This window comes from Magnolia sinica, chromosome 11 (assembly GCF_029962835.1).
Source record: "Magnolia sinica isolate HGM2019 chromosome 11, MsV1, whole genome shotgun sequence".
Classification (NCBI taxonomy): Eukaryota; Viridiplantae; Streptophyta; class Magnoliopsida; order Magnoliales; family Magnoliaceae; genus Magnolia; species Magnolia sinica.
This window is the reverse complement of record NC_080583.1, coordinates 65,149,366-65,164,174: the sequence shown is the minus strand read 5'-3', so window position 1 is coordinate 65,164,174 and position 14,809 is coordinate 65,149,366. Positions and strand designations below refer to the sequence as shown.

Here is a 14,809-nt window from a genome sequence, read left to right as displayed (position 1 = left end):
ATCAACACTGTTTTATGTGGTGTGGTCCACGAGAGAGTTGGATCTGCTTATTTTTTGTCATTTTCTAAAATAAGCTGGAAAAACGGATGGACGGCGAGGATATACAACATATAATCAAGGTGGGCCCCACGGTAAGGGTAACACCTAATCCGCTCCCAGTCTTGGATTCTTGGTGGGGCAAGTACCCAACCCCAAAAGTCCTCACGTTCTCTTTAGGGTTTCTGCCCCCGCCCTTCCTCTCCATTCCTCCCAAAACCCTCCCAAAACCCTAATCCTAATTCCCTCCATGACGACTCGCTTCAAGAAGAACCGGAAGAAGCGCGGCCACGTCAGCGCCGGCCATGGTCGTATCGGAAAGCACCGCAAGCATCCAGGCGGCCGTGGAAACGCTGGTGGCATGCACCACCATCGGATCCTCTTTGACAAGTACCATCCGGGGTATTTTGGGAAAGTTGGGATGCGGTACTTCCACAAGCTCCGGAACAAATTCTACCGTCCGATATTGAATATCGACCGCCTATGGTCCCTAATACCTGAAGACGTCAAGGAGAAGGCGAAATCTGCACCATCGGATCAAGTCCCTGTGATCGATCTCACGCAGTTTGGGTATTTCAAGCTCCTCGGTAAGGGGATGCTACCGGAGGGGCGGCCTGTCGTCGTGAAAGCGAAGCTAGTGTCGAAGACCGCGGAGAAGAAGATCAAGGAGGCTGGCGGGGCTGTCATGCTCACCGCCTGATCTGTGGGGCCCAGTCGATGAATTGAAGGTTTTGATTTCAGATCCTTTTTTTTTTTTTTTTTTTTTACGGGATATGGATACTTTGGGATATTTTGAGTTTCATGAAAGTACCATTTTTCACTTAGTAGGCTTTTTGTTCTTTGGTGCAATATTCATTATATATCGTCTTTGGTATTTGATCTGCTTTTATTCATTTATTTAGTGACTGATTTGTTGGTTTGGACCTGAGATTGAATATCAAGGGTACAGTTCTGCTATATGCTATAGTATTAAATATTTGGTTAAAGATCTATACATGGAGTAGCCAGCTCTATTGGTGATTTCAGATCTACATCTGTTGACTGTTTCAGATTGACAGCTAATTAATAAATCTGAAATTGTTGCCCTTTAGTTAAATAGAACTCCATGGGAATGGTGGTTATGATCATATGAGTCACAACTAAGCCCATAAATTTGATCTAAACATTTCAATCATCATGAAAAGAAGGCATCCGCAAGTCACAATATTCATTTTTAGAAAATGATAGCAACGTGTCTGGTAATCAACCAGAGTTGTCTTATTTGCTTTCCTGGAGAGAGATCATGGTCTTGAATGCACTGACAAATTCCTTCACCTTGCTCTTCCTAGTCTCAACGAGCTTATTTGCAGTTACTTCAAGCACCTCTTTAAAACGGGCCTTAACACAACAGTTTGAGCTTCACCATTCCTACTAATCAAGTCACAACCACCTAACTTTCTCTTCCTTCTAAAGCTTCTCCTTCCAAATTCTTCCTTTCCATTGGGGTGTCTGTCTCCCACCACTCTTCCTCGCATGAATCAGCGTGTTCTGGGGCCATTGTTCTCTGACTGAAGACTAATCACCTTATGTCTCCTGAACTATAGTTTCCACAGACAGCATTCTCAACATGGTTCCTGCTGTCAGTCCCGTCCAGTTCAGAATCAGAGTCATCTGCTTCGTCAAGTGCAGAGTCAGACTCTGCATGCTCTCCTTGTGCTTCTCATTCGCCTTCTTCTTCTTCTTCTTCTTCTTCTTCTTCATGTGATGAGGGTGAGCAAGAGGAGATGACAATTGTTGACCGCAACTTTCATGTCAGACAGGTTCCAAGCTTCCATTCTTTTGTTTCACCTCAAATGACATGTGAAGTCTTTTTCTTGATTTTGTCTTTTATTTTTTGTGTATTCTAAGTGCGTCTTTATTATTCACAGGAGAGGCCATCTTTTGGTTCCCTCATTTTAATGGTTTTAAGCTTGCAAGAGCATTAAAAGAAGGTTTGGAGGTTAAAAAAGAGATTGGTGGTCACGATTCTTTGTTCTGTAAGATGTTTGGCAATCCCGTGTTCATGATCATCTTGCTATCACTGTTTCTTCTACCAGTCGACCTCCTGAATGAGGCGATGGGTTCTTGCTGCTCCTACCAATTAGACCACCTAGAGTATTTGAGGTGTTACACGAAAACTTCTGCTTTTGGCACTGAGACCACCTGTTGATGATGGAGATGGTGACATAGCTGCCACATTCTTAGGCTTCAGCTCTATATATAAAAAAAAAAAAAAAAAAAAAAGGCGGGTTTGGCAAACGTCTCAATTTTCTTCGCAGGCAATAAACGTTTTTTTTTTTAATCTTGGTGTCTTTGGGTTTATCAAATATTTTGCTCTTTGGCTCGGATGTAACCTTGAGTTTGATCGCCGGCTTATTTTTTTATTCTCAACAAATTTTCATTTTTTATCTGATTTCAGCCTTCAAGAGAGGTTTCCATATTTTACACTACTGTACGAGTAATAAAATTTTTGCTTTCCTTCAAAAGCATGTTTCCTTCCATATTTACAGAAATAGTGACATGAACTTGTAGAAGCTCTCAGATAACAAGGTGAAGTTCTTGCTCACTGTCTGAACAATTCTATTCATATCATTATACTAATTGTGAATCCTACATTATTTCAAGGATACAATTTGATGCACTTTACAATTGAAATGCATTGACTAGTCTACACATGTTTACAAGGAAGCTCATGTACTCACCATAGATGTGCCAGAGTGGCGCATGGGTATGAGATCCAATCCATTCATCAGAGATGTACCACTATGTAAATGCCCTTGCCCTAAAATCAGGATGGTCTACTCATCAAGTGGGCTACAGTTTACAAAATAAATGTATGGCTGAAAAAAAACTTGACTGAAGTTTCCTTACCAGTCCCACAGCTTTTAATAACATAACCCACCTAGTGTATGGACCGGATTTATTTGTGGGCAAGACCATCTATTCAATTAGGAGCTTGGATGTCGAACTGAGAATCTTATCAATTACTGGAATTAATGGGATAAGTTTTGAAAATATCCCTGAAAATATAGGCCAAAATTTCCTCAAACTTGGGTTCTCAAGATAGGAGTCGAAGCTATGAAGTCACATGGAATACATTTATGAAATTAAATCATGTGGATTTCATCACTCTTGATTCTGACCCTGTTTCTGTTGGCAGACAACATCAAAGTTTCACAATATTGTTATAAGAAGAAAGGTATTAAATTACACTGAAAATGAGTCTAACATGGTGCAATTACACACATTATTGAGCAAGTTATGAACAAATTTTGTACAAGGTATGGGATGATGGCGAGAATTAGGAAAATTAATCACAGTTAATTATACTTTGTTTGAGATTAGTAATTGTTAGGCTGGTAAAATGAATGGTCAGGATTGAATGTTGCCATTTAGGGTCTCACCCATCACCCTTCCTTGCCTGAATTTGAGTTGTCTGGGGTTAATGGATCTCTGACTGGAGACTGAACTCCTTCCCTCTCCTGAACTTTAGTTCCTGCATCAAGATATCTCTATCTCCGGGGTAAAATCATTTCAATCCTCCTCAGTCTCATATGTCTGCCTTTCAAAATCTCATCCGGGTTCTTCTTCTTGATCCCATCCTGTTTGGAATCAAAGTCATCTGACTTACCAAACTATGTGTGCTGTCCTTCCTCGTCCATGTGAAGAGAGCGAGGGAGACAATGGGCACTGACAGTGATGATGGTGACGATAATGATGACGGAGATTACCATTGGTGATTGGGACTTTCGTGTCGAACAGGTTCTGAGCTGCTCTGCTTGGTTTCAGCTCCATTATAAAGTTCTTTACCTGATTTTGCCGTGTTTGAACTGGTACCTTACAAGCTCATTCATATCTTGATTCTTCACAGGAGAGGTCAGTTTTTCTTAGTGAGGTCTACTGTCAGGATGCACCAATGTCATACACAAGTGAAATGTCGGGATGAAAATACAGGGTTGCATGCTAGTTTAGCATGTTCTGGGTTGTAGGTGAATGTTACTCTGTTTATAAATTAGTGAAGGCCAGTGTTGCTGAATGCGACCACATATTTGCATATGCGAAATCCCATATGCATATCGATATGCCATGATGGCATATGCGATCGCATATGCAAAATGTGTGAGGATATGCGATTGCATATGCGATGTACTCGATCGTGCATCTCCCAATCGTCAGAAATCTGACCATCGGCAGATCATCATCATCATCATCATTATTATTTTTTACAAAAAATCCAACTTTTACCTATAAAAAGGCATCCAAACTTCCTCCATTTGCAACATTATACTCTCTTTTACTCTTACATTCTTACTTCCACGTGCAATGAACAAGCGCCCACTCATCCTACAATTTTTTCAACCCAGATTGGGAAAAAAGTACGTCCTTTTATCTTTGTTGATTTAAATATCAGGATGATGCATTGTAGAAGTCACCTCTTTAATTAAGATTAACCAAACATACTTTTTACTTTTTGGCTGATAAGTATGTTGTTAACCAAATATACTTATCTGCTGAATAAGTAGAAACCAAGATAAGCTAATTGAGGTATAAATGTGGTTATGTCTGTTAATTTAAGAAGAATTAGGGGTCGGTTGGCACCATGGATTTGGGGGGATTTCAAATCCCCTGGTTGTTGGCAGCATTAAGTAACTGCGGGTTTCAAATCCCCCCAAAGTGGGGGTTTGAAATCCAACGTGAGAGCTTGGGTTACACCTAAAATCCTTTCATAGTTGCATTTGTAACATATGTGTCACCATACTATTATTCTATTGGGCACATGACCCACTAATGATATCAAAAAACAATTAGATTATCAATTGCATCACTATAATTACTTTAATATGATTATCAGCACCGTCCAAACATTATGCATGTAAATCAACGACTAAAAATCGTTGGTTAGTCACTCTAACATGATCTTGTGCTTGTGGCCCATCTAAGACTTGAAATTTCATCATTTTCAGGCAAAACATATATTTCAGCGGGCTTATTATAACCATTGTGTCAAACATTACATACGTCACTAATTAGAAATATGAAAGTTGATTAAGTAATTAAATTCAAACCCATGTAAATATATCATTCATAGCTACTTTTGGACTTAGAGTTGATTCCCAATCCAGGGTGCCAAACACAATATGAAGGTTTCAAATACAGGGGTTCTGAATCCAGGGTTTCCAAATCCACGCTGCCCTTACCTGATAGGCTGGCAGATTAGAGATTTATACACGTGGACACAAGGTGTCCCGTATCGGTATCGGTTGGCGTAACGGTGACCTCCAAAACCGATACGGATACGAGGGCGTAACGGTGATACGGGGGCGTAACGGCCCAAAAATATGAAAAATATGGATTAAATCCGGAATATTCTAAGCATTCGAAATATGCATTCATTTATAAATTGGAACATGTTTATGGTGGTGTAACGGTCCACTCTTTGGTGAAAAGTTGTATCGGACTGTCTGATGAATTTATGAACCAGATAACCTGAATTTGACTACAAAATTCATATATTTAATTTTCTAACTATCTACTATCAATGATAGATATATTAGAATGAATGTAATATGAAAATATCTTACATTTAGGTGTTTGCAATTATTTTTGAGGGCCAAAATTCATGCGTAAATAGAAAAAAATATAAAATGGCACCCCAAATATGTAAAATGCACATTAACATGTTCTACTATGATTAACACATCATATGACATCATTAAAACAGCAAAAGAATCATTAAAAATGATTTTTTGAATTTTCAAAAAACGGGCGAAATAAATGCGTAAATAGAAAAAAATAAAAAAAATATATAAAATGGCACCCCAAATATGTAAAATGCACATTAACATGTTCTACTATGATTAACACATCATATGGCATCATTAAAACAGCAAAAGAATCATTAAAAAATGATTTTTCGAATTTTCAAAAAAAGGGCCGAAATAAATGCGTAATAGAAAAAAAATTAAAAAATATATATAAAATGGCACCCCAAATCTGTAAAATGCATATTAACATGTTCTACTATGATTAACACATCATATGGCATCATTAAAACAGCAAAAGAATCATTAAAAAATGATTTTTCGAATTTTCAAAAAAAGGGCCAAAATAAATGCGTAAATAGAAAAAAATATTAAAAATATATAAAATGGCACCCCAAATCTGTAAAATGCACATTAACATGTTCTACTATGATTAACACATCATATGACATCATTAAAACAGCAAAAGAATCATTTAAAAATGGTTTTTCGAATTTTCAAAAAAAGGGCCAAAATAAATGCGTAAATAGAAAAAAATATTAAAAAAATATAAAATGGCACCCCAAATCTGTAAAATGCACATTAACATGTTCTACTATGATTAATACATCAAATGGCATGATTAAAACAGCAAAACAACCATTAAAAACTGATTTTTCGAATTTTAAAAAAAGGGGCCAAAATTCATGCGTAAATAGAAAAAAATATTAAAAAATTATTAAATGGCACCCCAAATCTGTAAAATGCACATTAACATGTTCTACTATGATTAACACATCATATGACATGATTAAAACAGCAAAATATATTAAAAAAAGTATAAATACCTATTTTTGACGAATTTCTGAAAAATGACCCACCGAGCTTTGATTCAAAAAAATCTATAATATAATGTGTTTTTCTATCAAATACCTAGCTAAGGTTGGTCGAAATTAGTAGTAGAAGGAGTTAGAAACAGTTTGGAAGCAAGAGGTTTCAAAAAAACAGCAAAAACAGAGCTAAAAAAAAAGTTACCGTTTCGGGCCCGTAACGGCCCGTTACGCCCGTATCGGTCCCGTATCGGCCGATACGGGTACAAAAAATCGAATCGGCCGTTTCGGCCCCCACACGGTTTCCAAATCCACGCTGCCCTTACCTGATAGGCTGGCAGATTAGAGATTTATACACGTGGACACAACCAATGTAACCCTCCAAATGATGGGCCCACTTTAGACATACATTACGGATGATCCTAGCTGCTCACTAGGAGAGAAATTTCAGGAAGTGGATATGCACAAGTTAGTGAATAATTGTTTGCCCTTATTAACCACAGGAAGTTCCTGCAGTTGGAACCTAGGTGGGCCCCACCATGGGCCCCACCATGATGTTTGTGAGAAATCTACCCCTTCCATCCATTTTACAGCTCTTGTTACTACATGAACCAAAAAATGAGACACCCAAGACTACAGTGGGCCGTACAACAGGAAACAGTGGGGATTGAATGCCCATGGTTGAAACATTCATGGGGACACGAGTTTTGGATCAGGCTATATATCTATATATATATATATATATATATATTTGTTTCCAGTTCATCCCAGTGGGAATGACTTTATGAATGATTTGGATGGCATGTAAACATCACGGTGGATCCCAGAAGGTGAAGGTCTCAACGGTAGGCATTTCCCTCCCCACATTTTCCTATCATGTGGTCCACTTGAGTTTTGGATCTGCCCCATTTTTGGGCATATGTCCTAGCATGAGTTAGAAAAATGGAGTGGGTTGGGCTTTGTTTGTTTGTTTGTTTTTTTGTTTTTTTTGGTTTGTTTGTTTGTTGGTAGTTTCTCTTGGGGCTGCCCCTCTTAATAAATTCTTATCTTTCAAAAAAGAAAAACAGAGCATGATAGCTGGGCCTAATGTTTTCGTGATGCTGATGTCCCACACAAGTCAAATGATTGTGGGGCAAGATTGTACGGCACCACTAGTTGTGGTCCCTTGCATGTACATTACAACTTCCCAATCCAAAAAATATGAAATCCTAGTGATAGAAATTCTCTTTTTTTATATATATATAAAATTATTTAAGGTTCATTTGGTTGCACCAAATATCATGAAGTTCATGATATTTGGTGCAACCAAATGCAACCTTTGGGAAATTTTTGGCAGCATTTCCTATAAAGCATTAAACATATCAGGCTCAATTATCTCACATTCTTTCTTTTCTCAGTTTTATGATTTTGGAATTTTTTAAATTCTCAAGAGCATGAAATTTCTGAGAATTTTCAAAAATCCAATCGATCTTAATTGAATCCACTCTTTTGTTTTTTGGGTCTTTGTTTGTTTTCTAAATTCAGTTCCCTACTAATCATTTTCAGATATTCTCTACACACTAACCAAGTGAATTGAATTCACTCCCCACTTCCAAGAATCTAACCTGTTTTTAATCAGGTATTTGTTAGTTTGCTTGAATTTCTTTCCTGTTTCTTGAAATCAGCTCGATTTAATCTAGTCTTCTGTTTGTTGAATTCATTTCAAGGTTTTTTGAGACTCTGATCAGGTTATTAGCTCCAAAAGAATTCCAAGTATGCTACATTAGCTTTATAGTTTTTCCTTTCCCAGGAATTACATGGACCAAGAATACACATGATATACTTGTGTTTTCAGTTTATACTAGTGAAGTCCATGATTCATTTATACAGAGCATCAGTCTATTGTGGCCCTGCCGTGGCAGCTTAAGCTGCAAAATCTCCCTGATTGGAAGACCCTATCTAGCAATCTTGGGCCTGTTTTTAGTTGAATGTGGACCATTGGTGCATTCTCCTCTCGATGGTCTATTTGCGGGCCATAAATTGAAAGATTAATTGTCCTATGGAAGAGAATTTGTCAGATGGAATGGTGGGCCACAAATTGTCCAAGTAACTGAACCATGGGCCCCATGTATACTATGCATATCCTGATCATATAATTCCTTGGAATTTATTTGGGCATTTTTCCATTTGGGTAATCAAACTTGAAAGCTGCACACCAATGTACTCATTTTCTCTAAACATTTGAGTTGAATATGTGGCAATATGGTCCATGATCCATACCATTCGTCAAGTGTCTTGTCCCATTTACTCTAGGGAAATCTCATCTCCATATGGGGCTTGATTGGCCTATCAGAACCTATAAATAAATGATAGAAAATAAATATTAGAACAGTCAGCATTCATCACTGATTGTTATCAGCTACTTGGGCCAGCTTTATGGATCATGTTTAGCCAATATGAATTAGTGATTACAAATACAATAATCATTTGGCAAAAGTTTGGCTGGACAAGCTGCAATGAAGAGGAAGATGTTCACCTATCAGATGTGTATGATCATCCAAATCTGTACAATTCATAGGGAATTACCCATCAATGGCATGACTTGCCGGATGGACTGTTTGGATCAATGCTGTCTTATTATTTTGCAGTTGCATTTTGATTGGCATCCATTTTCTTATTAGTTTTTCCCCACTTTTGATTATCTAGTTGGTGGGTTTCTAGCAAATATTGAAATGATGAATGCACTTGACAAAGTCATCAGTTATGTTGAACTTGTGAAACAGGCAGGTAAGGATCTGATGGCACAGATGAATGAAACCTCTCTAAATTCTTTGAATAGGTTGGCACAATCAAGGTGGAAAGAAAGTCTGCTCATAGTGTAGAAATCCTTCTCGAACTGAATGAACGCCTGGGCCTCGCCAACATGGTCACCGTCCTTTGCAAGGCTCGAGTCATCAAAGGAAAGATTCTAAGTGTTCAACCAATCATATACCAGCAACCGCAGGTGTGTCACCAGCATTGATCCGATAGGATGAGTTTGTGTCAACAATGGGCTGATAAACTCTAAGAGATGACTAATGATTTTCAGTCTTTTAGACAACAGATGGTCACTGGCTTTGGTGCTAATACATATAGTGGCATTCTGCACTATACCCACCTCTTCATCAGTTCTTAAATCAACCTGATCTTGATCAACTTGAGTTAACTAGAAACTTGGTTTAGTTATTTGAGTAAAAAAAACTCGGTTGAACTACGATTCAAAGGTTAGAGACTATTAGAGGATGGTTTTGTCTTCTGTGAGGCAGGCCCACTGAGAAGAATGGCCCACTCGATCTCAATCATGCTGACTTGGCTCACTTGGTTGAGTTATTTGAGTAAAACACTGGTTGCAATGGCCTTGTTTATCAAGTTTTCAAGTACTTTTAATGTAGGGGCATTTTTACACCGTGCTCGAGTGGGGTGGCCCATGGGATGCATGGGCACACTCAGGGTGGGTGGCCCGCGGAATCCATGGATGCCCACAAGGGGGCAGAACCCATGGATTTGGGACCCATGAGGAGGGTTCGGGCGACGACCTGACCTATAGATTTAGGGCCTATGTTATGAGATAATGAGATTAATTTGTCATGTTATATCGGTAAGAGCTTTTAGAGCAAGTGGTTAAGATGAGAGATGTTGCCAGTTAGAAGGCATTCAATGCTTAATTAATAATTTTTGTGGTATACAATGGAATTGAAAAAAGACAAGTGTAAGATTGGGGAGAGGGAAAGGTGCTTTTCATTCTACAACAAGCTTTCGGTCTCTTTCTTACCATGTTCAACCTCATCTCCTCACTAATAGATTTCACCATCTCATCTACCTGGCTTACCTCCTCCAATTACATGTCAAGCTGGTCCACCAACCCCCTCTTGGTCTCTTCTCACCATGTTCAACCCCATCTCCTCACTATTAGATTTCACCATCTCAACTCCCTGGCTTACCTCATCCAATTTCATATCGAGCTGGCCCACCAACCCCCTCAGAGATCCCTCTGACATGCCATCCAATCGATCATCTCATGATGGGCGCTTCCAGTCAAGCGCCTGCTGCACCTTCTTTATTTCATCCCCCAGGATGCTGTAAACATCAACGTTGCTCCCATTCTTTCCAGTTTCCATCATCTCCTTGTACTGCTCAGTGATGGGGATGACCTCAGACTTGCTCGCAGGCCATGTCTCAGGCTGGCCACCATGGACACCGCAATAGACCTTGCACATGTCAATGCTGCACGATGTTGCAAGCTCTGATGCTTTCTTTTTTAGTTCCTTAGTCCACTTCAAGAAGGTTTCTTTCGGACGCTTGCGACATTGGATCAGTTTTAGTGGGGACTTTGCCTTGGCCCATCTCCTGATAGAAAGATCTCAATTGAGTGAGAGAAGATGATTGGAATGTGACGAACCAGTAGAATACATAGAAATGGTGATTATAATTTGATAATCTTGACTGAGAGAAGAGGTATATGATGTTGTATTTTAAATTGTTTTAAAACAAATTAATGTTTCAAAATTTCCATCAGGACGAGCCAGGGCTGTAAGTGCATGCATGCCCTACGGATGTGTATTTTCACGCAAGTCTGAAGGGTTGTACCCTTTCATATTTTGTTTTGAAAAGTTGTGTCTTCTTAAGCCTAATGGTCACACCAATTCGGTTTAAATCCAATAGCCACAATCCTTTTTGAAAGGATGTCTCTACACCCTTAAGGGTGTCTTCACAAAGTCTATAAATAGACGACAGACTCTCTTATTTGTTTTTTGTAAGCTAGAAAAGTCGAGTAGAGACTTAATTGTCCCCCTCCCTTTCCTTGACAGATTTAAGTTTTCCAACTCAGAATCCTCAAAATGGACGTTGGCCAGTTTTACATTCAAAGTATGATTTAAGTATTTTCTCGTTCGGGTTAAGACTGCAAGTGGTTCAAGCTCGCATACAGTAAGTGCACCACTGAAACTAGGTAATAGTTGTTATAATCTGGAGGTTGATTACCCGTTGAATCCTGTTGCACTTGGGACGGGGTCCAAGGAGGACAAAATTGATTTTAAGCCGAGTGACTCACATCATGCCTCAACTTCTACAAACTGATAAGTTTTCTCTTTTTCTCATTTTAAATTTATTTTGTCTAAATAGTTTTCCAAACTCTATTTTCCAACAATCTTGAAATTGAATTTTTAGTTTGGAAAATTATTTGAAGATATGATAGTGTAGCTAAGTGTACCATGGCTACACATGCTTAGGTTTAGTGTGAAACGGTTCACATGTTATATGGATAGGGTCATCTATTGACTCTTGCAAGTTTTGTAGTGGCCCATTATTTGAATAAAAATGATTGGCCGAGATCATCATACACATGCTCATCTATACAATAGATTTTCAATAATATGGTAATGTTGTGCCTTTCCTAATGCATTGATCAGTATCAAGTAAAACACCAAATTATGGCAAGTCATCTGCCTTAAAACGTGGCATGCATCTCATAGATAGGGCAATTCATCCTACCCATAAATTAAAAATAAAAATAAAATTGTCTTTACTTGCGTAAAAAAACTTTAAAAAATAAAGAAAAAGTGGGTCTATATCCGTGGAAGTTAACATGTGTATAAACAGTACATGCATTAAAAAAATTCACATTGATAGATCAATCTAATTAATTAATCAGTTTGTAACCATAAAGCCAGACCATTGATTCATACTAATACAATCATAGTCCTCTTTCCATGGTGTAAAAGTCTTTTTGCAAGTCAAAATGTGATCTTATTTTTTATTATACAAACATCTCTGTTGCCCTCTCCTCCAATGGGTGTTTTGATTGGAATTGTCCATCTAGTGAACCATGTCATGGAAACATCTCTACCACCGCATTATGCCTTAAATCCATGATCTTTTCCGAGAATACATGTTCCTATCCATTCTAATTATGGACAAATGTTGACCTCTAATAGAGAAATATACAGCATGCTCCACATTCATGGGAAGAAAAATACCAAATCTAAAAGGACTTGAATGTCCCAATAATGAGATTTCTTGGGCCATCTCATTTTTAAAGAGAGAGAGAGAGAGAGAGAGAGAGAGAGAGAGGAAAAAAACAATGGATAACCATTTGATAACTTCTGTCCTAACCGTTTAATCACGATGCTGTGAATGTCCATCTTTATCATTCGCACTTGGATCAATGATCTATATTATACCATCTCAAAGAGACTCATTGGCAGAGATTATAGATGCTACTCCAATCAATACAAAAACAAAGGTGGATATGGCTCAAATCCAAAAGGGTGTAAATGAATTCAACCGTTGAAATTATAGCTCTCACTGTCCATGGGGTGTAAATGAAAAGAAGTAATAGTGAACCAATAATCTAACCACTTACTTAGTGGGAATGAAGTGAATTGTTAGAATCATCTATCCTAGCTTCTCGTGGGTTTATTCTCTCATGAGTGTGTTGTCTTAGGCAACCTTTTACTACTTTAACAGAGTATCGTGGTTCATACATATACACTCTATAATTCTATATACTATATGTCTTTGGGCAATCTAATTCGGGTCCAATTTTGATGATCAAGACCATTCAGCTAATGTGCCGGATCATGTATAATGTGTGTCACTAAAATATTCTCTCATTGGACAATTTTACGTGTCTAACTTATGAACTACAAGTGGATGGTTTACTGTCCACTTTATGTCTAAGAAAGTCAGATGGGAGATTTTGGGAAAATATTTGACGGCCACTGATGGTGGGTGGCATAAGAGTGCATGGTCTGGATCATGAAAACATAGGGTCTACTATATGTTAGTGGGAGAACAAAATATAACATGTCGTTTTGTTTAGGTGCATATCAATGAGTTGAGTTTTGTGTAGTTAATGTGCAGAGAATAATAACTATATTGATGTTGATCTTTATAAATGCAGTAGAATGCACGGTTACACACTAAGGTGTCACTCCACACGTGTATGTAACATGAGTAGTTCATTAATAGGTTGTTTGTATTCATCGTGTGTAAAAAAAAAGGTTATAAGGTGGACCAGTCATGGGTATGGCTGACCTTTATGATAATGATTGCACATAAGGAATATAGGGGCATGCTATATTGAACTTGAATAGATCAATGGCCAAGTCTATCGAACCATGGGCCCACTTATCACTATCTATCTATAGACAACTCACATTATTCCTTTTGTATCATTACATGTATCTTGTGGCCTTTGATCCATCCTACATGAGTTGATGGTTGATCTGTTTGAATCTTGTATTCATGTGTTACATGTATAAAATATAGTCTTCCCATTATAACATGAAATATTAGGTAATGTATGACTATTAATACATATACACTAAAAAATTATACATATGTGGAAGAAAATCACATTCTTAGTAATAAAGATTTAAAATTGTGGGTGGGGTGACGAGTGTACATGCCTAATTTATGAGACGAGTTACATTCACGATTGGTATCGTTCACCATATTTTCAAGACAAAATTTCATGCTTAGAAGGGCAAAGGAAATTTTATTCCCATCCGATCATGTGCTAACCTAAGACACATGTATTAGATCTAGTCAATTCATATAATAGCAACAAAAGTGATGTTCGGTGCGACCGAAGCGTAACAAAGTGCGAACTTTTGAAGTCGGTTCAAATTCGATGCAAATTTAGTCTATTTAAAGAGGTGTTCTAAGCTCTTCTAAGTACAAATTTGGGCTTGGGAGGAGAATAAGGGGTAGCGGAGCTTCTTCGGAATCATCTTTCCTCCTCAATCCTTCGATTCTAGTTTATTTTTCTAAATTTTCTTTGGTTTTTGTTTAAGATGTTAGTCATGTTTAGCTAATCTTTTAACTGAGGATAAGGGATGAACCTTTTGATATATATTTAATTTTTAATTCGTTTTTAATGAAAGTATTATGTTACTTATGTTGAATTGTGATTGGATGTGATTGAATTCTTGGATTGGGAAAAGAATCTATCTGTAAAGTTGATTGATATGTTATCGCTTCTGAGTACATTGGATGATTTCAATTCATTGTGATGTGATTACCTAAATCTTCATGAGAGATCAAGTCTATCATGATTGTAATCTATGTTGGATGTTTATGATTGATATTATTCTATTATCTTCCAATTAGAATAGATTGGAGCCAGTTCTAGTTGAGTTATCAACTCGAGAAGATGAATTAAAT

At 37.7% G+C, this 14,809-nt stretch overlaps 1 protein-coding gene and 1 long non-coding RNA gene across 2 annotated transcripts; both read left to right on the top strand.

Annotated features, from left to right (window-relative positions):
• The first annotated feature begins 218 nt into the window (after positions 1 to 218).
• LOC131219251 (large ribosomal subunit protein uL15x-like) lies at positions 219 to 860 on the top strand. Its single transcript, XM_058214299.1, has one exon. It carries the CDS (start codon positions 287 to 289, stop codon positions 734 to 736), a length of 450 nt encoding a protein of 149 aa, XP_058070282.1. The 5' UTR covers positions 219 to 286; the 3' UTR covers positions 737 to 860.
• A 7,054-nt stretch (positions 861 to 7,914) lies between these two features.
• LOC131218408 (uncharacterized) lies at positions 7,915 to 9,754 on the top strand. The gene is made up of 2 exons (XR_009157714.1): positions 7,915 to 8,243; positions 9,444 to 9,754. It is a non-coding gene; the product is annotated as an uncharacterized LOC131218408 (long non-coding RNA).
• Positions 9,755 to 14,809: the final 5,055 nt, after the last annotated feature.

What these genes read in the sequence shown, in the direction of transcription:
- LOC131219251 (XM_058214299.1), top strand. Translation starts at nt 287, where the DNA reads ATGACGACTCGCTTCAAGAAGAACCGGAAGAAGCGCGGCCACGTCAGC.